This window comes from Onychomys torridus, chromosome 13, assembly GCF_903995425.1.
Source record: "Onychomys torridus chromosome 13, mOncTor1.1, whole genome shotgun sequence".
Lineage (NCBI taxonomy): Eukaryota > Metazoa > Chordata > Mammalia > Rodentia > Cricetidae > Onychomys > Onychomys torridus.
Window position 1 is genome coordinate 24,679,288 of NC_050455.1, and position 26,006 is coordinate 24,705,293.

General features: G+C 50.6%; 1 protein-coding gene across 7 annotated transcripts in view; it reads right to left on the minus strand.

Annotated features, from left to right (window-relative positions):
- Positions 1–1,203: 1,203 nt before the first annotated feature.
- The window catches only part of Sil1 (SIL1 nucleotide exchange factor), a 248,983-nt gene continuing 224,180 nt past the window's right edge, over positions 1,204–26,006 (minus strand). For all 7 annotated transcript variants that reach the window (XM_036205309.1, XM_036205310.1, XM_036205314.1 and 4 more), the window contains 3 exons: positions 4,237–4,333; positions 3,751–3,915; positions 1,204–1,718 (listed from right to left, as the gene is read on the minus strand). In XM_036205309.1, coding sequence (XP_036061202.1) covers positions 1,362–1,718; positions 3,751–3,915; positions 4,237–4,333 — 619 coding nt within the window. In that variant the 3' untranslated portion in view covers positions 1,204–1,361. The remainder of the gene's footprint in view (positions 1,719–3,750; positions 3,916–4,236; positions 4,334–26,006) is intronic.

Below are 26,006 nucleotides of genomic sequence, written 5' to 3' on the forward strand. Positions count from 1 at the left end.
GGCTCACTTCTGATTCCCACGGCAGCGGCTGTCTCTCCGATGACCATCACTGCTTCTTTGTGGCTAGTGTGGGCAGAGGAGGGCTGAGAGGAAGACATAGGAAGGGACTATAGGGAACGAGACCACCACTTACCCCTCATTTCTCTGGGTCTGTGAAGCTGAGCTTTCTAAACCAACAGTGACCTTCCCAACTTGCCTTCCTGGGGATGGAGGGCCTTAGGAGCCAGCAGGAGCCAGCCTTTGGTACACTAGGAAAGACTGAAAAACAAACTCACCAGAATCCAAATCAGGAAAGCCCTGAGCTGGGGTTGCCATGGCAACTTGCAGCAGGCTCCCAGCCTGGCACTCAGCCTCTTTGGGGTGGGGGTCTAGACTTGCCAGGCTGGGTTTGCCCCTCCTTAGACTTACCCTGGACACTGGAGGGGTAAGGGTACAAGTGGGGGATACCTCTGCCCTGGTTAGCAGCCCAGCAGCTCTGGCTTGCTTGAGCACCCACCGTGAGCTGATGCAAAATTCCTTCTCTCCCAGATCAATACCCACATACAAGGGCCGCTCAGTACCCTCCCACCAAGCAGGCTCCAGCAGCACGGGCCCACTTGCTGTCTGGTCGATAGGGCAGGCCCATGTGGAGATGCTCTCAGGCCTCATTAGTGCCAGTAGCTTTTGGCCCACGTAAAAGTCCGATGAGATGATCCTCAAGACCATCCTCATAGCTGAGGAAGGGACAAGCTTGAGTGTTCAGTGCTGGCCCAGTGCTTTATGCACGTCCCCTGTTACTTCTTTCTTTCTTTTCTTTTTTCAAGATTTATTTATTTCTTATGTAAACAGTATTCTGTCTATGTGCATGCCTGCAGGCCAGAAGAGGGCACCAGGTCTCACTACAGATGGTTGTGAGCCACCATGTGGTTGCTGGGAATTGAACTCAGGACCTCTGGAAGCCCAGTCAGTGCTCCTAACCTCTGAGTCATCTCTCCAGCTCCCTAGTATTCGTTCTTATCTCAGAGGTTAAATGACTTTCAAAGTGAGGTCGCCAGAGGTTGCCAACTCTAAGACCAGGCCTTTTTTCAGAAGCTATTACTGGAAGGCCTGGGCTGACCAGCATGTCACTGGGGGCCCATCGCCAGTAGCTCATATCCTCAGGCCTCCCAGGCACGGTGCCAGTCAGAGGGCTACGCCTGATGTGCACAGACAAGAGACAGACCACAGTCTTCATGTCTCTCTTTAATGACCAGCCAGCTCTGCCCAGATGAAGCTCATGCCCCAGTAGGGAAGCCCTCCCTCCTGGCTGACGTGCCCTGAGGAGCCCGCCCACGCTGTCACTAGCATCAGCCCAGTCCACTGCAGGTATCAGCGTGACAACCTCATCTCAGTTCCTTGAGCAAGCTGTTGATGGAGGCCAGCAGTTCCCGGAAGTAGCCCTCATCTTCGCCTTCTTGGAGTTCCAGGGAGGCCAGTGCTTGGTACTCGGCTTGGAGACTGCCTAGTGTCTGGCTGAGCTGGAGGTCTTGCCGGTAGCGATCCCGGCAGGTGGCCAGGAGGGCGCCCAGCGTCTGCAGCACCTTTTCCCGAGCATCATGCTCTGGAAGTGCCAGGAGGTGGGCAGTGATCTCACACCAGCCTTGTTCCCGCAAGCCTGGTAGGAGGTGCACCTGGCGGTACTGCAGCAGCTTCTCTGGAGAAGAGTCCTGGGTCAACTCTGCCTCCTCTTCAGCAAACATCTGCACAGCCGGGGACCAGGGTGGGTAGAGAGAATACCGACAGTGGTCATCTTGCCCTGGGCTTGCTCCTCCCGTTAGGAGACGCTTAGCTACTTTCTATGTGACTTTGGGCTACCTGGGGCAGTCAATGGGACTCCTGGCTTTTCACATGCTCCCTCAACCTTCTGTGTGTCCATCTGTCTGCCCACTCATCCATTCATCAAAGTACCAGCACACAGTGTAGGGAGCTGGAGAAACCAAAATGGAGACCCAGTCCCTGCTCCCAGCGTCTAGCAAGTGAATCAAAATTCCTACCTATGGCTGGTGAGAGGGCTTAGTGGTAAAGACACTAGCTCTGGAAGCCGGCAACAGGAGTTCAGTTCCCAGAACCACAGAAAATGAATGGAAAAAAAAAATTGCCGGGCGGTGGTGGCGCACACCTTTAATCCCAGCACTGGGGAGGCAGAGCCAGGTGGATCTCTGTAAGTTCGAGGCCAGCCTGGTCTCCAAAGCGAGTTCTAGGAAAGGCACAAAGTTACACAGAGAAACTCTGTCTTGAAAAACAAAAACAAAAACAAAAATTAACCCATAAAGTTGTTCTACGATCCCGACATGCACGTCATAGCATGGCACCTATCTGTACACATTATGTACATGCATATGTGTGTGTGTGTGTGTGTGTGTGTGTGTATCTCACTACCCACACTATTAAAAATATTCCTAAATAGCAGGAGTTTCTGTGCACCTCGGCCTAGTCCTGGGCTGGTGGACACCCAGGAAACCCTTGTGGAAGGAACCACAGGTGGGTCAGCTCCATGACCATCAACTGAGGCAGGCACACACCCACATAGAAGCCCAGACACCAAGGTGCTGCACTCAGTAGAGGCTCACCAATCCTGAGGCAGAGGAGGAAAGACCTGGGCTAGCTGCTGAGCAACCCAAGGCCTTGAGGTCTACATGGCCGACCTTCCAAGCAAGCAGATGACTGTCAGTCATCCGTAGGCCACTCTGGAATACCCACCCCACATCAGGCTACAGTTCTTTCTTTCTTAGGGACCACATGAGGCTCTGAAGTCTCCTGGCTCAAAGTCCCCACTGTCCTCCCTGGAGAAGAATGGCTGAGTCCACAGCATTTGCAGAGGAGACCCCAGAGGAAAGAGGTCTGTTCCTCCCTGGCAATGTCAATGGGCAGGCTCTCCTCTGGGCCTGCTGGCCCTCCTCTCATGATGCAAATGAAAAGCCTTATACTTGGCTCTGAGCAGCATAGAACTAAGAAACTAGATTCCAGCAGCTTCGATGGACAGAGACCCACACACTGAGAAATGAGACAAGAAGAGAAGGAGAGGGGGGAGAGAGAGAAGGGAGGAGAGAGGAGAGAGAGAGAAGAAGAGGAAGAGAGAAAAGGGAAGAGAGAGGACGAGATTCACCTCTTAGAGGAAGGATGGGTGGGATGGGAAGCCCTGCAGCTTCCAATGGTGTACATCAAGCCCAGGACTGGCCAGCCCTGTCCCACCAGCCAGCAAATGGGCACAGAGGCTAAAAAGAGAGCCCACTGTAGAGGCTAAGAATCCAGGCCAACTTCTCTCTTCTCAAGATGCCTCTTAGGCTTGCAAAAACCAAAGTGGACTGGGCACCCAGTCTCCCCCAGGTAACAAACCATTGGGGTCCATCCTGAGCCCTTGCTCAGAGCCAACGCTCCCAGAGGAAGTATGTCCAGGTTTCTATAATCCTAGTTAGCAGCAGCCCAGCTCTGGCCTCCTGGCTGCTGCATGGCTCCCAAGCTCTGCTGCTGCTGCCTTCCTCCTGCGCCTGACTGCCTGCACACTTGGCACTGACCATGGCTAGCACCTCCCCCTCCCTCCCAGCCCTAGGATCCAGCTGAGGTGTCATGTCTCAGATGACAGCCTCTTTGATACATGTCTTTTCTACCCATCCATTCACCTGTCCATCCACTCAGCTGGACAGAAGCATCTGGGAGGGCGCTCTGGTCCAACCACCAGGGGCGAGCACAGAGCAGAGCAAAGGGGAGGGCAGAGCGGGTGTGGGCACTCACCTTCTCGGTGACCAGGTCGTAGAGCAGGGTGACCACACGCACGGCCAGGACCTTCGCCGTCTCCTCCTGCACGAGACTCCTGAGGACCTGCAGCCCCCCGAGCTTGAGGAACTGCTGCTGGGCATAGGGGAAGTGGCGCAGCAGGGAACACAGAGCAAACAGGACCTGGGAAGCACAGGCCGGGGATAAGGGAGAGCCACAAAGAGACATACAACTCCGAGGATCCAGCCCAGCCTCCATTCCTCCGGCCTCTTCATTCCCTTGGGTCCATCTGCACCCCAGAACTCAGGGTGATGGAAGCCAGTGGACTTTAACAAAACTGAGCAGGCAAATGATGGACAGACAGCATGGTTCAGGGGACTGTGTGTGTGTGTGTGTGAGCTCTCCATGACACTGGTGGACAGCGCTCAGGCCCCATGTATGGAGTCAGTTGGAAGGAGTCCTGCAGGTGTGCCAGACACCGGGTGGGCAGGGCTAGAGACTTGCCTTCTTCTTGGCGGTGAGAGGCTGCTCTGTGGCCAGGATGACGAGCAGTTTCTGTAGGGCACCCCCTTCGATGGCTTCCACCTGGACCTTCGGATTACTGTGGGGAGCAGAAGAAACAACTGTGATTCTGGGCCGGGCGACGGTGTGGTGGCGCACGCCTTTTATCCCTGCACTCAGGAGACAGAGGCAGGCAGACCTCTGAGTGTGGGGCCAGCCTGGGCTACAGAGTGAGTTCCAGGACACAGAGAAACCCTTCATTGAAAGAACCCAAAACCAAAACAACAAGAAACCAGGCTACTTTACTAGGTCCAGGATCCAGGGAGAGAGCCAGGGGCTAATACCAGACCAACCTCCCTTGCAAGTGTCAAGGAACACAAGCCGTGGCTCTTATCCTGGACAAGTGTTACTCAGCTGGGGGAAAGGCAACTGTGTGCCGACCCACCTGGGTACAATGGGCCATGGCAGAGATGAGAAGGCCAGCGCCGCATGCCAGCCTGCTGCTCCCCAGACGCCAACAGACTAGGCGTTCTAGGAGAGAAATCACGTCTCCCACCATCAGGCCATTGTGAAACTGAAACAGTTACTGCCCTGCCCCTGCCCTGCCCCTGCCCCTGCCCCTGCCCTGCCCCTGCTGTAGGAAGGAAGCCAGGGCTGGGAGCTCCACCTCCCATGACCCAGGCAGTCACATAAGGAGAACCAGTAACAGCTCTGCTTTCTAGGTACAGAGCTGGAGGCCAGGCCCAGGGGCCCATCTTCTACCCATTCAGCACTCAGAATCTGCTAGACCACCACCTGGGAAGAAGCAAAGCCAGAGAGACCAGAGAGACCAGAGCCTCCGAACGCAAAGCAGATCTCCATGCAGGACTGGGCGGCAGTTCCACAGCAGACTTTACCAAAGCAGTTCCTGTGACCTTCTCTGTCCCCAGGTCCTCCACGCTCGGCACAGAGCCTGCCACACTATAGTGTCTAACATACAGGTACACCACCACTAACGACCCAACACTCACTCAAACCCATTCTGAGCCGAGAATCTGGGAAGCCGTTAGAACAACCATTTCCATCCCTGGGATGAAGAGCTGGCTCAGCACCGGTTTCTCTTGCAGAGAAGCCAGGCTTGGTTCCCAGCACCTACTTAGCAGTTCATGCTTGCCTGTAGCTTCAGTTTCAGGGGATCCTGCAGTTTCTGGTCTCCAGGGACTATGTGTACATGTTGTAAACATATATACATGCACACAGTCATACATATACAGAAAATAAAAATAAATAAATCCTTAAAAAATATAACAATCCCAGTCCTCCTGGATATAAGAAGGGTACCAGGCAGGGGGCATGCTGGGAAGCCCAGATAATGACAGTCTTTCACATTCCCCCCTTCTTTTCCAAGCAGGGTCTCTCTACAGAGCCCTGGCTGTCTTGGATCTTGCTCTGTAGACCAGGCTGGCCTTGAACTCACAGAGAGCTACCTGCCTCTGCCTTCCGAGTGCTGGGATTAAAGGTGTGCATCATCGTGCCTGGCACATTTCTTGCTTTCTTTTATGGTTTGGGGCAGTGTCTTGCTGTAGCCCAAGCTAACCTCAACTCCATTGCAATCCTCCTGCCTCAGGCTCTTGAATGCCAGGTTCACACACATGCATAGGAGTCCTTTGGTTTCTAAGACCACATTAATGGCCAATTATGGAGCATATGCCAAGCACAGAAGCCTGTTCTCGGGTCCTCAGGCAAGCTCAAGGTTCTCCCACTCAGAGGCTCATGCAGGACTCCCCTGAGAACAGAAGTGTCAGGCCAAAGGTCAGAGCCACACACACCAAGGCAGCCCATAAAGGGGTACCAAAATCTCCAGGAGTCTCTGGCTGGCTTAAGTTCATCATGGGGTACAAGTATCCCGGAACCTCCAAAGTACCTGCCACTCCCAAACTCTGACTTCCTAGCCAGGCAGCCTCACAGTGTCCCCAACAGTGTGATGGGGCACAGAGAAGCAAGGACAAGTTGGAAGCAGTCAGCTTCTGTCCTGGTCCAAAGTCCAGAGAAAGGAGAAAACTGGTATACCACACTGCTGCCCTCAAAGGAGACCCAGCAGCACTGGGTCAGGTTCAATTCCCAGCACCCACATGGCAGCTCACAACTGTCTCTAACTCCAGTTCCAGGGGACCCGACTCCTTCACACAGCATAGGTAGAGTCAAAACACCAGTGCACACTAAAATACATAAATCTTAAAAAAAAAAAAAAAAGAGGCCCAGCGCACAACCAGTAACCCCAAAGCTGGACCGATGGAACGCAAGGGGTCACATCGCCCCCAAACAACCTGGCTCTTCTGCTCCTGCCAGGAGCCGGCTTCAAGGCTGGGAGCGGACCTAGCACACTGTTTACTTTCACCCCTCAGTTCTGGCATCCTCCCATCAGAAAGCAGGTATGGAGCGTGCTGGCCAGTCCCATGACAGCTCCAGCCTTGTGCATAGGGAGCAGCCCAGAGAGGAAATGGAGCTGTCCCAGGAGATGGCAGGCTGACAGTCTGTGTTGGGGGCTGGGGCGGAGCTTCTTCCCAGCCTCCGGCCTCCATTCCCCCTACTTGAGACAGGCGGCTGCTTCATCAATGTGTGAGCTAATTAGGGCCATTTCTGTCATCATGTGGCTAAGGAACACTCACCCACAACAGACAGGTCTATGAAGGGAAGACTGCCATGCTGGGAAATTCACTGACATCAAGTGCTGCCTCCCAAAGAAGGGAGGGGGCTGCGAGGCCCAACAATGTACCAGCCCTAGAAAGCACCTCTGAGGCGCCCCATCCCCGTGGGCCCTCTGAAGACAGCAAGCAAAATCTACCACAGAACCCACCGTTAGGGTCTTAGCAGATCAAGCAGGGTTAAGCATCAGAGCCCTTCCGGCCACTCTGGACGCAGAACTACGAATTCCCTCCTCAGGCAGGCTGCCGTAGACCAGGAACTACCACAGTCCAGTCTACCGCAGCCCACCCTTCCCAGGGAGCAAAGCCCTTCTACACAGCAGGGGACAGGCTCCAAACACAGGTGGAAACCAGAGAGAGAGAGAGAAAGCTGGAGTGGGCAGCGGGACTACAGGAAGTTACACACGCCTGTGGCAAGAGCCGCCGCATGGGCAGCCTGGGCCTGCATGCTGCCCAGCCTCTCCATCTCCACATGAAATAAGGTGTCTACACTAACTCTGGGCCCCACCCCTGGGATCTCATGCCCTCAGGGTTCCATGTAACACTCCCTAAAATGGGATGTTAGTGCTTTCAGGGCAAAGGGCTAAAGGAAGCGAGAAGGGGGAAGGATGAGATATCAGGTGGCTTTAGACTGTGCAGGCAGGTACAGACAGACAGTAGGACAGCTGTACAGACAGCAGGAGAAAGGCTTTCTGCAGTCAGCCCCTAGCAGACATTATGCTGCTTCAGAACAGACCTTCTCTCCAGGTAACCCAGCCATGGGTCCTCAACATTCAGAGCTCTGTGTCCTCTGGGGGAGATGCCTATAGTTCAGATTAAGCTCTAAGGACATGCAAGGCCAAGGCCTGGAGGAAGGCCAGAGCAAATATGTTAACAGTGGCTGACGACCTTGATGGTTTCCTCACCTGGAATCAGAGCTGGGCCTACCTCATTTTAGAGACACAATGACTAATGAACACCAAAATACTAAATGATGTGTTGTACCAAGACTATGACCACAGTGGACTTGCTTCACAAGGAGACCTGACCAAATCCTTGAGAGCAGAGCTGCATCCATGGCAGCGCCATCCCACTCATCCCGTGGGCTCTGGACCAGAGTTCTGCCTGAGCCTGGAGAAGGCGGGTCCTGGTGGCTGGAAGGTGGTGCTCTCCAGAGGGGATCTGAGGATGGTAAAAAGTTAGAAGCCTTGCTCTTTAGAGATGGCAGGACACCAGTGTACTTAAGACAACAGACGGACACTGAGATGGAGCTGGTCTACGATGTAGCTGAGCCGGCTGGACTGAACAAATACCATTAGCATTTGGATCATTGGGATGCTCAGCAGTGAGTCAGCCGGCTGTGGGTAGAGGGCCGGCAGCCGCTGCTGCTCTGTAAATCTTAAGTGGGACAGGCAGGGAGAAGGGTGGATCTCAGAATTGGAAGTGATTGCATTTGCTAAGACCAAACAGTTTGGGTCAGGTGACAGCCATATGTCAATTTCCCAAGGGCCATCATTCATATTTTAGCTAAGCTGAGCAAGTGTCTGGCGATCCCTGACCTCTTAGAGCAGCCGGGCAGGGCCTGAGACCCCGTGAGAATGCTGCCTGACACAGGTCTTCTTAGGCCTTGACCTTCAGGCCGAGCGGCATGATCTTCAGGCCCAAGTACACGTGAAAATGTGGGCTCCTTCAAAGACGAGCAGTTTCAAGGTGGTCCCCGCAGAGCACTGGGTCACTCGTGGGCTTCTGCGCCATGACACTGGTCTCCAGGCCACCGTGAGGGGATACACAGAAGCCTGCTTGGGGTAATCTGACTGAAAATGGAGTGTGACTGCAAAGAGAGAAAGGTGGAGGAGGCGGAAGTCTGGGATGGGAAGTGGGGGAGGCTGACAATGGATGGGGCCAGAAAATGAGCAGGGAGAGCCTGGAGCAGAGCTCACAGCTACTGGATTCCCAGACAGAGCATGGGCATGTCTGCAGGGCACCAGGTACACACCAGGGCTCTGGGCATGTCCGCGGGGCACTGGGTACACACCAGGCTTTGTGCATATTCACAGGGCACTGGGCAACACACCAGGGCTCTGGGCATGTCTGCAGGGCACTGTGCACACACCAGGGCTCTGGGCATGTCCTCAGGGCACCGGGTACACACCAGGGCTCTGGGCATGTCCGCAGGGCACCGGGTACACACCAGGGCTCTGGGCATGTCCGCAGGGCACCAGGTACACACCAGGACTCTGGGCATGTCCGCAGGGCACTGTGCACACACCAGAAGAATGTGCTGTCTTATGGGGCCTCTGAAGCAGGGCAAACATTTCTTCTTTCCACTGTGTTCTAGAGTCTGTAAATGTCATATAGCAGGGCAAACATCTGAGGAGGTTGTCCCAGTCTGGACCCTGCATGGTTTTGCCTGATGAAAATGTGTGTTCATTTCCCTGCAGACAGTAAGATTCTTTCTCTGGTGTCCTCACCTGGTCTAAGCCTGATACGTGGCCTGAGCATCTGTGAAGTACCGTTCGCCACATGTGCAATCCTGTAAATGTGGGGGAGCAGGAAGGAGCCATGTAGGCCAGTTAGGGATAAGTTAAGTGTGTAACCAATTCCACAAGATACAATCACCTGGGACATCTTCTTGTATGTCGTTTCAGATGAGGCACTGCAAATTACAGAAAATAAGCTATGATCCTAGCATCTAGAGACAGGGTTTCTTCGTGTAACAGCTCTGGCTGTCCTGGATCTCGCTCTGTAGACCAGGCTGGCCTCGAACTCAGAGATCCACTTGCCTGTGCCTCCTGAGTGCTGGAATTACAGGCATGAGTTACCACCACCTGGCTCAGAAAGATAGTTTACATAAACACCTCCCATCCCCCCACCCCCTCACCTGTGGTGATCCCCCTTCTTACCAGCTGCAGCACTCAGAAAGTGGGCTCTGCACCTCGCCAGGGCAACACAGCAGAGCTGCCCCTAGGAGAATGAAGGTTGGGAGATCTGGCCCCGCCCCTCATCTGCCACATGGTGGTGTGGCCTGCGGAGATCTGGCCCTGGCCTTCACCTGCAGCACTCTGGAGAGTGGCCCCATAGAGCTGGCCCTGCTGGTCCTGGTGTAGGAGTGAGCTGAGGGCCGGAAAGCAGGAGAACTGGCCCTGCCCCTTGCTCATCGCTGCATAGGATGAACTAGCCAGGGTAATGCTAGAGAGCTCACCCTGGTGGTGAGGACAGAGGAGAGCTAGCCAGCTGACCACCACTGCAACTTCCCAGGCCCAGAACCAGGGTTATGAGTTGGCCCACCCCAACATCCACCCCATCTGTGATCGCTGGAGCATGTGAAGGGGCCGGTCCTGCAGACCCAAAGCTGCAGGATTTCCACAACACAAGGCAACAAGATAACCTAGAGGAGTTCCAAAGAGGACCCCGCATCGATGTGTGGCAGAAACCAGAGGCCTCAAACCAGACCAATGACTCTCTGCAACGAACACTTGCAAGTAGAGATATGTGGACAAAGGGTTTACTGCGTGACTCGCTGGGTCACACTGCAGCTCCCATGATTAGATTTTTCCCTTTCTTCTTTTTTCTCTTAAACTTTATTTTGTGAGAGGAGGTTTGCAAGGGCAGAGGGAGGATACGAAGGGATGGGAAAACCAATGGGGTTGAGATGCACGATGTGAAAGAGACAAGGAATTAAAAAAAAAAGGAAGTTAAAAAATAATAATAAAAGGAAAAGCTCCCGTCGGTTCTCCGTTGTTAGTGTGATCACATTAGCTTCTCTGTTTCCTTGCCCTTCCCTCCTCTCATCTCTCCTCGTCTTCAGTGCTGGGATCAAACCAGGGCTTTGCACATGCTCGACAAATCCGTTACCACCGAGCTGTACCCTAACACCTCTCTCCTTAGGCATCACACAGAACTTCCCCAGGCATCTGAGAGCTGGTTGCAGACAGGGCACCCATTACTCCTAAACACATCGGAATGGGTTTCTGAAGAACAGACAGTACAGATGCCAGGTCAGGAAACCAACTCTGATACAGCGATTTACATGGTGTTCAGTTTTTGTCAACCATCCCAAGAATTTCCTTTTTAGAAAAGTATTTTTTACCTCAGGTCTAGTCCAAGCCCATGGTAGTGGCATATTCTATTAGTCTCCTTTGCTCTGGAAGTCCTGTTTTGTATGACATTGACATTTAAGAATGCAGGGCACTTGTACAATGTCCCTCAGTTTGGATTTATCTCATGATTAGACTGAGGTTATTCATGTTGGCAGAAATATCACAAAAACCATGTTGTTTATTTCTCAGTACATCATATCAGAGGACACGAGATGTCAATCAGCCCCACAGCTGGTCATGCTCACTTGGAATATTTGATTATGGAAGTGCTTGTCAGATTTCTCCACCGTGATATAATTTATCCCTTAGAAATTAAACGTTGTGTGGAGACACTTGGAGACAGACAGACAACCTTCCTCGTTAGTCCTTCACCGCTGGTTCTGTGCTCACTGGCAGTTCTTGGCTAACTGTTTCTGTGTCGTCAAATGAGAACATCGACACTCTGCCATGGCTTCCGTCTTTCCTGTTGGCACTGTACCTGAGACAGCTGGTCTGTCTACCTTCATTTGTTCAGTATAAGCAGTGTGGGTTCACGGACTCTCACTTCACCTATGGGATGTAATTCACCCTTGTCAATATGTCGATGCTCATACCATCCTCGGACCAATTACAGAGCTCTTTTACCATGTACTATAGCTTTCTGACATGTTTGCGCTTTTGTTTGTTTATACACAGGCTTTCTCTGTGTGGCCCTGACTGTCCTGGAACTCGCTCTGTGGACCAGGCTGGCCTCGAACTCAGAGATCTGCCTGCCTCTGCCTCCCAAGTGCTGGGATTAAAGGTGTGTGCCACCACCATCCAGCTCTGATGGCTTTTCTCATTCTTTGTATTTTCTGACACAGATACTCTTATTTGAAAGACTGAATTTCTTCTGCAACAGACATGTTGCAGTGATTTCTCTAAGAAGTATTGCTTTTGGGGCACTTTGTGAAAATACAAAATCTAAACCCCACCTTCAGATACTAAATTACAATCTCAGAAGGTATCAGCCCCAAACCCTGCTTTTCTGTTTTTTTTTTTTTTGCGGGGGGAGAGGGGGTTATTTTTTGTTTTTCCAGAGCTGAGGACTGAGTCCAGGGCCTTGTGCTTGCTAGGCAAGCGCTCTACCACTGAGCTAAATCCCCAACCCCTGAACCCTGCTTTTCTATGTGTGTTCCACCTGTCTGTATCCTAAGAACCAGCATTTGTGATAACTAGCCCGATGCCTAACCAGTGGTCCTGTACATCATCTCTGGTAACATGCTGTCTAGTACTTGAAGATCAGGAGAGAGGTCGCCACCAAACAAGACAGTTGCATGCCGAAGTTACTCACCTGAGCCGAGGTGAAACAGTCTTCTAACATGGGGCTGCAGTCACTCTCACAAGGCTTCTCCCGCCAACCCCAAGTCTGCCCTCTCCAAGTGGAAGGTGCCGAATCCTGCCATGATGACCACACTGAAGCTCAGGGCACCAAGTGCCCAGAGAAGGCTCCCACCCCTGGCCTGGTACCACAGGACTCTGCGCTTGTTCTCACTGGGACTCCTGCAGCCCTGACTTCTCACAGGTGCTCCATGGGATGCCCCGTCCATCCACGCTCAGGGACACCAGCTTGGTCAAATCTCTCAGAGCCCAGTGGGCCCAGCCATCTCTGTTACACTCTGTCCCTAAGCTAGTTTATGGCAATACTTTATAGAACTGACATTGCTTAGGTCAACTCCCTGGAGGCTGGTCACATGATCCTCTGATGAACCTGGGTTTTCCCAACATGACCCAGAAACTAAACATAATTCATTTAGTCTTTTCTTTTCTTTTTTCAGAGCTGAGGACCGAACCCAGGGCCTTGCACTTGCTAGGCAAGCGCTCTACCACTGAGCTAAATCCCCAACCCCTCATTTAGTCTTATTAAAGAGAAAATGTTAAGTGTATGTAAGCAAATATCAAGTTACAAATAGTTTGAGTGTTATGCCACATACTTCTGGTGGCATAACAATGAATACAGATTATTATATGTATTAAATAAGTTGTCTGTATCATTTTACTGGCAAAATTAATTTTTTGAGATAGGGCTGAACTCACTATGTAGCCCTGGCTAAGAGACCTGCCTGCCTCTGCCTCCTTAGTGTTAGAATTAAAGGCAAATGTTACCACACATGGCCTCTAAATTAAATGATTTTAAAAGATTATACCACAATAACGAGCAGCATGGCATTAAAATCCTAAAGGTGCAGTAATGGTACACATGCCTTGGAGGTGTCACCAACAGCTCTCTAACGGGACTTAAGACCTGCTCACCAAAGCTGGGTGGTGGTGGCACATGCCTTTAATCCCAGCCCCGAGGAGGCAGAGGCAGGCGGATCTCTGTGAGTTTGAGGCCAGCCTGGTCTACAGAGTGAGTTCCAGGACAGCCAGGGCTACACAGAGAAACCCTGTCTTGAAAAAAAAAAAAAAAAGACCCAGTAAACAAGTGAGAAACCATGTCTGGTACTGGAAACCTAGTCAACTACCCAGGTGAGGTTACAGCTCCTGGAGAACCGACAACTGCCACTTTATGAGGCCAGAATAATCCCCTACTACAATCTAAGAATTTTCCTAACACCCATAGATAAGGGTGGGTCTCATGTCTCATCAAGACACTTCTCTTTACAACACATGGAGGCCATTACAGAAAACTACGACCAATCAAAGCACAGAGCCCAGCCCCAACGGATACATCTACGACACACCTCACTCTGAGGCTCAGGGAGCACTGTGGAAGAGGGGCAGGAAGACAGTAAGAGCCAGAGGCTCCGAGAGTCTGTTGTGAGCATGTCTCCTAGAAACGTCGGAAGCCACACCCATAAAGTCCACCGCATGACGGCCCAAACAGGTCCTGAATGACAGGAGCTGGAGGCCAGCAGCAGCAGCCACACCAAGGAGGATTGGAGCAGGGAGCCTAGGGGCCTCCACTCCACAAAAAAACAACAGGCAATTAGACTGCTGAGGGCGAGGGTCTCCTAGGGAAGAACCCACCACTGGTTATCCAACACCAAAGGGCCAGCCCTGAAAACATACGTCAGTAACATTACACAGATTGGACAGGTTATCCTTGTGTGTTTAGGAACACACACACACACACACCCCAATGAAAAAGAGGCCATGAATTTGAAAAAGAGCAAGGAGGGGTGCAGGGGAGGGTTTAGAAGGAGGAAAGGGAAGAGAGAAATATTATAATTACATTATAATCTCCAAAAAGGAAATAATCTAAAAATGTTTTAATTTTTATGTAGGAGTGTTTCGTCTGCATGTGTGTGTACCACATGCGCGCAGTGCCTTTGGAGGCCAGAAGAGGGCGTTGGACTCCCCCCCCCCCCCAGAACTGAAGTGAAGCTAGAACTGAACCCTGGTCCTGTAGGAGAGCAACAGCTACTCTTACTCAAAGCCTTCTCCCAGTTGCCTAAAGTTAAAACTTTAATAGCAAATGTGAAACATCTCTGCTCCTGGAGCCTTTCATCCCAGCCGTCACTTTGATTTTTTCATCTACTTTCTGTCATGGATCCAACATGCTAATTATTCACTTCTTTCTGTGTTATCTGTTGCCATGCCTTAATAAAAGCACCAAAATGAGGGAGGGAGGAGGGAAGGGAGGGAGGGAGGGAGGGGAGATTCAAAACTCAGACTGGACAGAGTGTGACAGGCACACTGCCGTGGTGGAGGCCCTGCTGACCCCAATCTCTCACAGACATCAGGTCTAAGGAAGCAGCTACAACTCTACACCGTTACCAGTTTTGCTGTGTGCATAGATTACACTGGGACTCTAGCACGTTTTCAAGATATGCAGATTTCCTCTGAGGCTCTATCACTGCAGTCTCTTAGTTTTTCTGAAAAGGAAATTGAACGTAGGAAGGTGCCTGAGGACAACTCCTGGTGGAAACAGTCTGAGGTTTCTTGAATCACATCAGTGGCTAGACATGGGTATGGCACGGTTTGTTCCCGTGTTGTGTTGATTGAGATCAGTAAAACTGGTATTTGGCTTTTCATAAAAGAGAGTGGGGGGAAATCAGGGAGGGAAGTGGGAGGGAGTCAAACATTAAACTGATCTGCAAGATTTGGTCTCTCTCCCCCTCCTCCTCCCAATCCATCATAAAGATTCGCACACACACACACAGGCCTCATGAAGATGGTCTCAGTTTTCTGTTGCCATTTGATTTTTCAGACCATAATCTGGAGAAACCAGTGCTGTTTGCTCAGATGATCTCATTTGCTCACACTTGTGACCTCCAGCTCCTCCTGGCTGTGCCTGCCTAGTCTTTCCAGCAGGAAGCCCGCTGCCCTTCAAAGAGAAGGCAGAGAACGAGAATCATGGCCACCCACCACACGGGGGTCATGTGACCCATCAAGAGGTCTGTGGCCTCCTGTACCCCCTTTCTCAATGTCAGCCCCCAAGTCTCCTCACCATTCTTGTGCCTGCCTCCTAGCCTTACCCATCCGGCTACTCCTGACGGGTTCTCAGAGGTTTGCTGCTTTCCTGCCTTTTTTAGCTTTTGATCTTTTCAATGAAACCCCAACTCTGCCTGGTCCACCAAGCCTGTGGGAACCCCAGGCAGCTCCTTCGGCCCCCGCAGCAACCACGTGGACTCTATTTAACACAGTTCAGTTTTCCGACTGAGTCATTCTGCTGTTCAAAGATCTGGTTCAGACATCATATCTACTTTTTCTGGGACTTTCTAAAATCTGCTTTCCCTAAAACCTGGAGTCAGAGACTTTCTGCACCCCCTTTGGCCTCTCCAAACATAGTTTCTGCAAAGGTTCCCCAACCTTTCACTGCATCAAAGAATTCTTTTTGTTCACAATACAATTTCAGTGGGGATTTTTCCTTTGCTGTTTTCTTAATCTCCTGAGAGATGAAACTGTCAGAGGAGTGAGTTTAATTTGTGAGCAAGTTGGCTGGGGCTTGTAGCTCAGTTGATAAGAGTGCACACCTGGCCAGGTGCTGGTGGCGCACGCCTTTAATCCCAGCACTTGGGAGGCAGAGGTGGATGGATCTCAGTGAGTTTGAAGCCAGCCTGGGCTACAGAGTGAGTTTCAGGACAGCCAGGGCTACACAGAGAAACCCTGTCTTGAAAAACCAAACCAACAAGAGTGCTTGCCTACAATACATGAAGTCCTAGGTTCAATCCTCCAAACCACATAAACCAAGCTCAGAGGGAGAAGCAAGAGGATCCCATGTTCAAGGTCATCCTTGGTTTAGAGTGAAGAGTGAATTTCAGGCCAGCTTGGAATATAAGAGATCTTATCTTAGAAAAAAAAAAAAAGGCAAGGGTTGATCAGGACCTGTTTTCTGCAGAAACAGTTCTAACTGTAGATCCTCATGGATGCTTCTGAAGCAGTTTTAATCTCATTTGCAGCAAGGGCATAGAGGACAGTGATCCCGGCTGAGGGCTGAGGAACTGGCAGGTCCTTTGGCAGCTAAAAGCCAATGATCTGGACTTTTTTATTTTTCAACTCAAATCCCAACTTCAGTGAGCAAACTTAATGGAGAACTTAGAATTGGAGAAACCTGGGTTCGAGTCCTTCACCCTAGCATTTCCAGGCAATTAAGTCCTACGACATCCCTGACAATCACTGCTAAGAGAAAATGCCTGGGTTTTCTGGCTTCTCAGAAGTGGGAGGCTCTTCCTGTGGCAGGGAACGAGGAAGAAGTACAGCTTCTGAGGAATGGAAGTTCCTCATTCTCAGCTTCTGTGGCTGGACAAAGGCGGTACTAAAGGGATCCAGGGGGGTGAGGGAATGTAATTAACAAGCTAGAGGGAAAGCCTGGGAGGAAGGATCAAAGAAGCTAATTAGACCGGGCTAGAGGGACACCACAGGGTAGGGAACATGGACCAGAGAGGGCTGAAGAGAATGATCTGTGTTCTCTAATTATTCCAGGAAGTCTCCATGCAATTGTCTCTGGCAGTGAGGGAGGTGAGGTAGAAAAACAAGGTTAAGCAGAAGAAAATTTAGGCTAAAGCATGGGGGAATATTTTCCCCCCACAATGAGATTCTCAAGTTTACAAGAGAGCTCAGAGAAGGTGTACACTTAGGCACTTGGGTTATTTATACCCAGTAGTGGTCTGCCACCCCACAGGTGCTGGTGGCGGGAGGCGCATGCTTCGCACAGCACGAGGCTTTTCCCAGGAGACTCTGGAGTCACCCTGGTCCACGCTACAGCGATCCTGTGTGGCTCAGGGCAGATTCCCCGCTCATCCAGACCTTGTTCTCAAGAGTTCTGAGATGTACTCTGCAAGCCAATCACTCCTTTCCCTTTGTCCCCTCCTCCCCTTCTCCGCTCTGAAAAACTTGATAAACATAGCACATCTCAGTGTATGAAAATCATCTCATAGGAGTTGCTTTTGCTACACAACTGTAGAATGTTTATGAATGAGCCCTCTCCTAACAGCAGAAGAAAGACAGCGGCCGTGGGATGGTCTACAGCTTCATTTACAAGATTTGGAAGTCATATATCTACAAATGTCTCTGCTGTGCAACATACATAACAAGCCTCAAAATATCCTTTGTTTGCTGAGGTTTTGCTCAGATATTTAAGGTTTCTGACAGTTTAAATATGGTGAACAATATGGTGAACCATCCAAATATTTTACATCATCGGTATTGGAAGGATCTTTATAAACAATGAGTTCAGGTTCTGAAAGGCACACACAGCACTGGGTTCCTGGTTTCCGATGGGGGTGGATCAACGTGGCCTTGGTGGCTGGCTGCAAGCTGTGAGGATGGTCTCACAGTTTCCACTGACATGGGTTTCCCATGCACCTTTGCTCCTGTTGGAACAGAGGAGGGCACTGGGTGGCATGGCTCCATGGCCTCCCCACCCTGGCTCAGGGATAAAAAGGGGCTGGAGAGATGGCTCAGCAGTTAAGAGCACTGACTGCTCTTACAGAGGACCTGGGTTTCCCAGCTCCCATATGAATGCTCACCTGTAGCTCCAGTTCCAGGGGAACTGACGCCCTCTTCTGGCCTCCACAGGCACCTGCACACATATGGTGCACATACAGACAAGCAGGCACACATGCATACAGAAACAGTTTTGGAAAAGATGGCTCTCTTTCCTCTCTCTGTTTCCGTTTCTGTCTCTGTCTTTCTCTCTCTCACTTGTGCCAAGGATTGAACCTACAGCCTTGGGCAGCTAGATAAACACTCTCCCACTAGATCACACTCCTAGCCCCACAGATCCCTTGGATGCAGGAAGGAGGCCTGACCTTGCCAGAGGCCCCTTACCTGATTCATCAGATGTGAGAACTAGGGGTCTAGAAGGAATAAAAGCTTCTGATTCTGGAGAAGTCCTCAAGAACTGAAGGAAAGTCTCTATTACTTTCAGTCTCTAGAGACAGAATAATGGATGGTTTGGTTAATGAACATGCTATTCGCCTGGGACTCCTGGGCCAGTCAGCTGTTTTACAAATAGTGAATGAGCTCAGCATGCAGTTAAGGATCTTAGGTCCAGAGCAAAGAAAGGAAATAGTTCCAGCTCCCATTAGGTAAAATCACTAGCCAACAGCAGAGATGTGTGGAGAGAAAGGGCCACCTCATAATTCAGGAAGGATGGTCCTGGCAAAATCTAAACTCATTAAGAGGAGCAGAGGAGGAAGGCTAAAATTCTGTTAACAATGTCCATCTGAAGTCAGAGGAGATCTAGTTTTTCTGGTCCTGCACGCCTTTAATACCAGCACTCGGGAGGCAGAGGCAGGTGGATTTCTGTTGAGTTTGAGGCCAGCCTGGGCTACAGAGTGAGTTCCTGGACAGCAGGGCTACATAGAGATAGAGAGACCCTATTTAAAAAAAAAAAAAAAAAAAAAAAAAAAAAAGGAGGATCTTTTTCTTTTTAAGAAAATGTTAAAAATTGCCTTCCATAATCCCTTTAACTCTGTCTCTGATAAATCATTAAAAGGCCTTCTGCAAAGATCATTCTAATGTCAAAGAAAAAGTTACACTCATAAAATAGTGTCAGAATGTGAATGGTTTGTTTAAGATTCAGCAATTGTCACTAAATCAAATACAAAATCTCCATGGCCCAAATAGCAAGGGAAACAAAGGCTTGACATTTTAGTGTTCCTTCTCGACTGAATTTCAGATCACAACTTAAAAAGAGAAAACACTAGACCTGTTCAGATGTGAACTGGCATATGCATGGCAGTTTCAGCTGCCTGCAATAGGGCAATGACAGCCTGCCTGAATGTGACTTGTACAAACCATGGCTGGGGCTGGGTCCCAATCCCAGCACAGCCCAGGACACAGGGCAGGGCCCGAGGTAGGCACAACCTAAAATGGAAGACCCTAGGGAACCGGGATCAGGGTCCCACCAGGAGTTGAAGGTGGCAATGTGGATAAGGCCAAGCCTGGGGTCTGTTGGCAGGGGTGGGGGGTGGTTAGGGAGCTCTGCCCTTTCTTGCCTTGTGTGTCAGATGCTTGAATGAAGCACAGTGGACACCCGCCCCATGGAATCTAAATGCAGGCACACTGACCCATAATAGCCTTCAAGTCTGACCTCCCAGACAGGATTGTGGGGCAATGCTCTTGTCCACTAGGCCACAAAAGTGCTTCAAATTTTACCCTCTGGGATTGATTTCAAGTCTTATAGACACTTCAGTCTTTCAGGGCACCCTAGTAAAATGCCACTGCCCCTTAGGTGGGAGGAACAGTCACATGTAAGTAGGGTGGTCATCTAATTTATTGATTATATGACCCACTCAAAATAACCCTCGGGTACCACGCCTCCTGACCTCAGATTCCCTACCTTGACCTCTTCAGCTCCTGGTGGCCAATGCTATTCACCAGCACCATTTCTACAGGGTAGATCATAGAGAGAAGTGACTTTCCAGTGATCGAACCCCATTCCTGGGGCCCCAGACACTGTCTGGCGGGCAGTGGCATACCCTCCTTAGCTCCTTGGGCTCCTGCTGCTGAAAATGCAAGAACAGAGGCAGCATGCTGCAGTCCTGAGGAGAATGGTTGCCGGGGAACCTCCCTTCAGTTACTCTCAAGTGTTCTCAGATACTAGCTCATGTCCTCCCATGATAACTCAACTAGACAGAAGCTGCTGTTCCCATTCTACTAGCCCACAAACTGAGTCACAGAAAGCCAAGTAATTTTCCAAGGTCACCTAACTAAGAAGGGGCGGAGTCCCGAAAGCCCCAGAACGAGAGCTCAAGGGATTCTAGCAGGCATTCATGGTAAGCTGCTAAGCTGGAAGACCAAGAAGGTGTCTATCTTACCTGCTTGACTTTCTGTCAAGACACCAAGCTACTTCACCAGGAGCACTGTGTCACACGGCACAGGGGAAGCGGAATCACTGCACAGCACGGCACTACTGCCGACATCATCATTTAATTTCAAAGTTTGACCCAGAACGGGGAGAAGGGACCATTTGCATGTCCTGCTAATCTACCTCTCCAGTTCTGATGCCAGGCTTGAGACAAATGGCTCTGGAGCATGCTTCTTAAAGTCTGCTCTCTGGCCAGCAGCACTAGCAATATCCGGGAACTAGGCAGAAATGCAAATCCTCAGGCCTCAAGCCAGCTTCGCTAGATCAGTAACTGTAGGGAAGGGGAGTGGCCATGGGCATTTACCAGGCCATCGGGGGCTTCTGATGCCTGCGTTGGACTGAAAAGCACTACGCAAGAGTATCCCGACAGAGCAAGTTGGGCTCTCTCCTGCCTCAGGAAAGGCTAGCCTCAGGGCTGGCAGCAGAGCCCAGTTCTTGCAGAGACCAGGCTGTGAGGGCCACTGCCAAGAAGATGAAAAGCTCCCAATAAAACCCAGACCCACATGGCCACACTGATCAAAATACAATAAAGAAGGAAGAGAGAAATCTGACCAAAGGAAAACGCAGCTTCAGTGGGGGACACAATACAACAATCTTCCGTGGAGATGGGAAGCATAAAAGGATGTCAGATGTTCAAAGAGGCAAATGTGAAATGACAGAGAAACAGGAGAATAAAGACAAAGTGTGGACATCAGTGCCACACAGAATGCAATCTAATGATGGTGGTAGCAGGGAACAGCACCAGCGCCCTCCCAGACTCCGCTTTCCCTCCCCCACCCCTCGACATGACAGCCTGTATAAATAGAGTCTTGAGGGAAAAAATACCAGCAATTAGTCACTGAATCTTGCTTGTTAGAGTGAGGGGAATTTGGAGAAAAATCACCAGAGGCTCTGATGACAGGAAAAGAGTGGCTGAGCTGGCTACCACAGGGCTGATCCTGCAGCTTTTGACGCCTCCCAGATTTTAACCAGAAAGGGAAAACTGGAGGGCCTAGCCCCTGGGCCAGAGTGAGCTCCAGCCTGGTCAAGTCCTGGTTGGAAGTCCTTTAATGAGGGTTGAGGCAGGCTGGAGCGTGTGTGGACAAGGGAAACCCAGTGACGCCAACTGAGCAGAGGGCTTGGTGGGGGAGAGAGCAGAACAGAGCCTCCGCAGAAGGCCTCCCAAGGAGGGTGTCCGCCACACTTCACCTCTCCTGGCTTGAGGTGTGTCCCCTGGCCAGGACTCTGTTGAAAATAACTATCAGGATGGTGAGGAATGGAGTGATGGAGGAGGGCCTCCTTCTCCCAGTGACACCCTCAACTTAAATATGCTGTGTTCTCTGCAGCAGCCCCTTTGAAAGCCTTACCTACCCTGCTCCCTGGTTCCATCTTTCTCACCTCAAACACCACTTCCACAGAATCACATTCCAGGACCACGTGCTCCTCACTGCAGCCCTGCTACGCCTTCCTGATGACTTGACTCTCCTTCAATAATCTCAACAGTCCTATCAGTTAGCTCTGCAAACTATGAATTCCCTTGAAAATACTTTCCATCGACTGTGCTTTGTTGACTCTTCATATGCAGCCATGCAGCCTCATTCCAGGTGTCCAGCCCAATGCAGGGATGTGGTAACGAGCCACTTAGAGAGATGACGTCACACTTGGATCCTGTCTCCACTGAGATATCGAGACCCGGAGTGTCCAGTCTTGTAAACTAGGTATGGAGATGGGTTTATCACAAGACCGCCCTCCCTCGCTGAGTACCTTACCACTCTGTGAGCTCACTGAAGACCATCCCAAGCAATGCCCTGAATTTTACCTTCTCTTCCCCTCCTCCTCTTCTGTTTGACTCCCTCCATCAGACTCCTCGCATGCCCCCACCATTCTTGAGTCCTCAGCTATTTGAGGAAAGGGATACAGTATTTGCTGGCCAACAACTGCCAGAGCACTACTCCTGGGAATGCCCACATTCGCAAAAACCAGTATTTAAAACTGATAAACTGATTTCTAATCATACTAATAGAATTTTAGGCAGGAGAAAGAGAAACGAAGACTGGTAGGCTTCAGATCCCACATGGCTCCAGACATCATCCCTAACAAATTAAATGGCTGACTCTGCCATGTACGAAGCCAGCTGTGCCTCAGTCCTCTGGGTAGGCAGTACACACCGGTGGCCACTGTCACCTCCTTTCAGCCTGACTTCATCTGGCTGGCTGGTCCCCTGGCGAGGGCTCTCAGTGAGGGTTGGAGCTGTGCCAGAGTCTCTGCTTTCTTTCTGGCACCCCATCAAACTCTCCAGACGTCTCTAAGGTCAGCACGCACTCAGGGGTGGCTCCTGGGCCTCTTCTACCGACCACGGTTCTAAGAGCAACTCGAAGTCAGCTTTGCTTGGGTTCTGATTGACTGACTGAGGCAGGGGACCCACTGAGGAGGAGGCCCCAGGCCATGCAAAGAGCATGAGCATCAGAAGAGGGCAAGGTCAAGTTGACGAATGTCACACAATGGGAAAGAATTATATGAACTGCAGAGGCATAATGTAGCATAACAGATGGATAATTAGATTTATTCCGAGAGCTGTAAAAGTAAGTAATTAAATAAAAATATGGAACAATGAATCTGCCACAGAGAGACACCTAACAGCTTCATGAGCGCCTTGCAGCTGGCACCAGCAGCCTGGGACAGAAGTGGGGCAGGAATCCCTCACATTCCCCTGATGTTTAGGCATGATAAAGTAAGCATCAGCTCAAGACGGGTACAGGGGGATGGCCTGGTCTGAGGGAGGGAGGGAGGGAGGGAGGGAGAGAGAGAGAGAGAGATTGATTGATTGATTCCCTGGCTACAGACAGTGCTATCCCATGGGAGAATGGTCTCTTGTCTACAACTGGAAGACCATGGCTGGAGAGAACTAATAAAGTCTCCTCCATCAGTGTGGCTGGCAAGGTCCTTACAATGTAAGACTGACTGAGGTAGAGGCAGAGAGGGAGGGGGCCACCCCAGGAACAAATGACTGGATCCGGACTTTCATTTCTTCCCAGAGCTGGTAGCAGATGAAGCTCAGTAAATACCTAAGGGACATGAAGCAAGTACCCACTGTGTGCAGGCCACAGACTAGGTATGAGACTGCACCATAAAACAGATTTCCTGAACATCTTTGATAGTTGGGAGCAAACAGATCATCTGGAATCTGTTTTATATCAGGGCTATGGCTTAGCTGTTGTTTCGGTTTGGTTTTTTGAGACAGTTTCTCTGTCAACAGTCCTGGCTGTCCTGGATCTCACTCTGTAGACCAGGCTGGCCTTGAACTCTCAGAGATCTGCCTGCCTCTGCCTCCCGAGTGCTGGGATTAAAGGCGTGCGCCCCCGCTAGTGACTAGACTAGATTCACAATCATCTAAGGACAATGGAACTTGCTGGGTCCCATTAAAGGCAGGTGACAGAAGCAAGCACAACTTATGGGAAACAAGAGCACCTCTCAGGCTGCCTCTCTAGGCACGGTTCCCTTGGGCCGCTTTCTCCAGGCAGGCATGAGTATGACGGCCACTGGCACTTCACATACCAATCCCAGCGTAAGTGAATTCTCCTTTCCAGGAGAAGGACACTGACTGACGTTGTGGGATATCTGTACACTGTATGAAGATGTATTGCTGTGGCTGGTGTAATAAAAAGCTGAACAGCCAATAGCTAGGCAGGAGGTATAGGCTGGATTTCCAGAGAGAGAAAGGAGGAGGAGGGAGAAGTCAGGAGACATGGAGAGGAAGCAGGAGGTGCAAGATGAAAGAGAGGTAATGCCAGTGATAAAATGTAGATTAATATAAGTGGGTTAACTTAAGTTATAAGAGCTAATTAGGGACAAGCCTAAGCTACAGGCCGAGCTTTCATTATTAGTAAGAAGTCTCCATGTCATTATTTGGGAGCTGGCTGGTGGGACTGAAAAAGACTTGTTACATACAGACCCTGTTTATATCGTGTGCCCACTTTGGGCCAATCACTATACAAATGAATGGGAGTGAGGGGTGAAGCCCTATCTGGCAGATGAACAGGTGGATACACAGCTTCACCTGACCATATTGTGCTGGTGAGGATAATGTCAAAAGAAGGAAAGTATTTTGTTTCCCAAAGCAATAGCATAGGAATGTGTAGAGACCCAAACCTGTATAAATGAAGAGCCTTCAGAGGTCACATTATTTTATACCCTCCAAACCAAGGTTCTAACTGGCTATTTGGAGCTAGAGTAGGAGGCAGGTCAGGTCACTAACAGCCAGGTCAGGGCTCTGGCTGCAGAGATTCAGTTTGACCCTAGGACTTGGAAGCACAGCAAAGGTCTTGCTGTTCATACTTTCAATAGCAGCATATCCTTGCAGACCTGACCCCAAGGCTCAAAGATAACAATTACATGGACAACAAATTACTCACTTAGGAAACTCACACAGTACTAAAACACTGGGGGGGGGGGTGTCCCCAGGTAGTCAACTCCTTGAAGTGCTCACTGAATCTCCTCACAGAGAACTGACTGCAGAGGAAGTCCTTCCTAATCTGTATACATCAGCACCCTTGATAAGAAGGCAGAGTCGGGATTAAGTCCCTTCCATCCACATCAATGGACCCATGGTGTTGTCTACCTCTTTGGAAGAGGAGAAGCCCTATCAAATTACCAATACACAAAAGTTGCCCTTTTCTTTAAAGTTTCTTTAAAACTTTAGCTAATTAGAGTGGGGGGGGTATCTAAGTGTTCATGTGGAAGGGCAACTCTCCTTCTACTATGTAGGTCCTGGGGATTGAACTCAGGTCCTCAAGCTTGGTGGCAAGTACCTTTACTCACTAAACCATCTTGCCTGACCCTGTTTTTCTTCTATGATATAGGGATCGTTACAGTATGCAGCCCAGGTAGCCTTGAACTGACAATCTTCTAGCCTTAGCCTCCTGAGTGCTATGATTACTAATAGTGTGTGTCACCACACACAACTTAAAAACTGCTCAAAGGGCTCACAGTGGGGTTCTCCCTGGCCTCGAGCTCAAAGGCAGAGATGAGGCAGGCCTCCCTCAGCTCCAGCACCTACCACACACTCTAACTCTCCTTAGACTCCAGCCGATAGCCTGCCAACCTACTTAACAAAGCACCTTCCCTTCACAGGTCTTCAGGGACTTAGGCCTAGCCTCATATATTATAGAGACACCCTTCTTTCAGCAGCTCAGAACAAGCGTATGGCTCTCCAGGAGCAGAGACGTTCAGGCTGCCGGCTAGAGCCAGCGCATCAAGAGGCACGGCCCAGTGGACTGTCACGGCCTCAGCTCCGCAGTCTCCAGTGACTTTCCAACTTCACTACGAACCTAGGGTCTGCCCTAAGGGGTGGTACTAGCCAACACCTAGCAAGCAAGGTCTTTCTATTGCTATTAAGTGTCCTCTGAGGCTTTCTCTCCCTAGAAACCTAAGAATGTGAAGCTAAGTGCTAGCATGGAATAATTAAACGTTCTGGCTACGCCAGGGTCTGATTCAAAGCAGTCATCTGGGTCCTGAAGGACAAACCAGGGACTGGGCTCAAGGGCGGCTTGTGCAAGGATGGCCCTCTGGCCCCAAGTCCTCTAAGCTGGCTCTGCTCCCGAGCTGCTGACAGTACTTACTGCTTCTGGTTAAGCTGTCCCCAGAGACAAGCGGGTTCACACCTCCCACTCTGCCCCTGGCCTTCCTCAGAACAGAATGAATCACTAGCCAGCGTCTGGAGTGAATCTTAGCCGCTATGAACCCCAGACTGAGTTC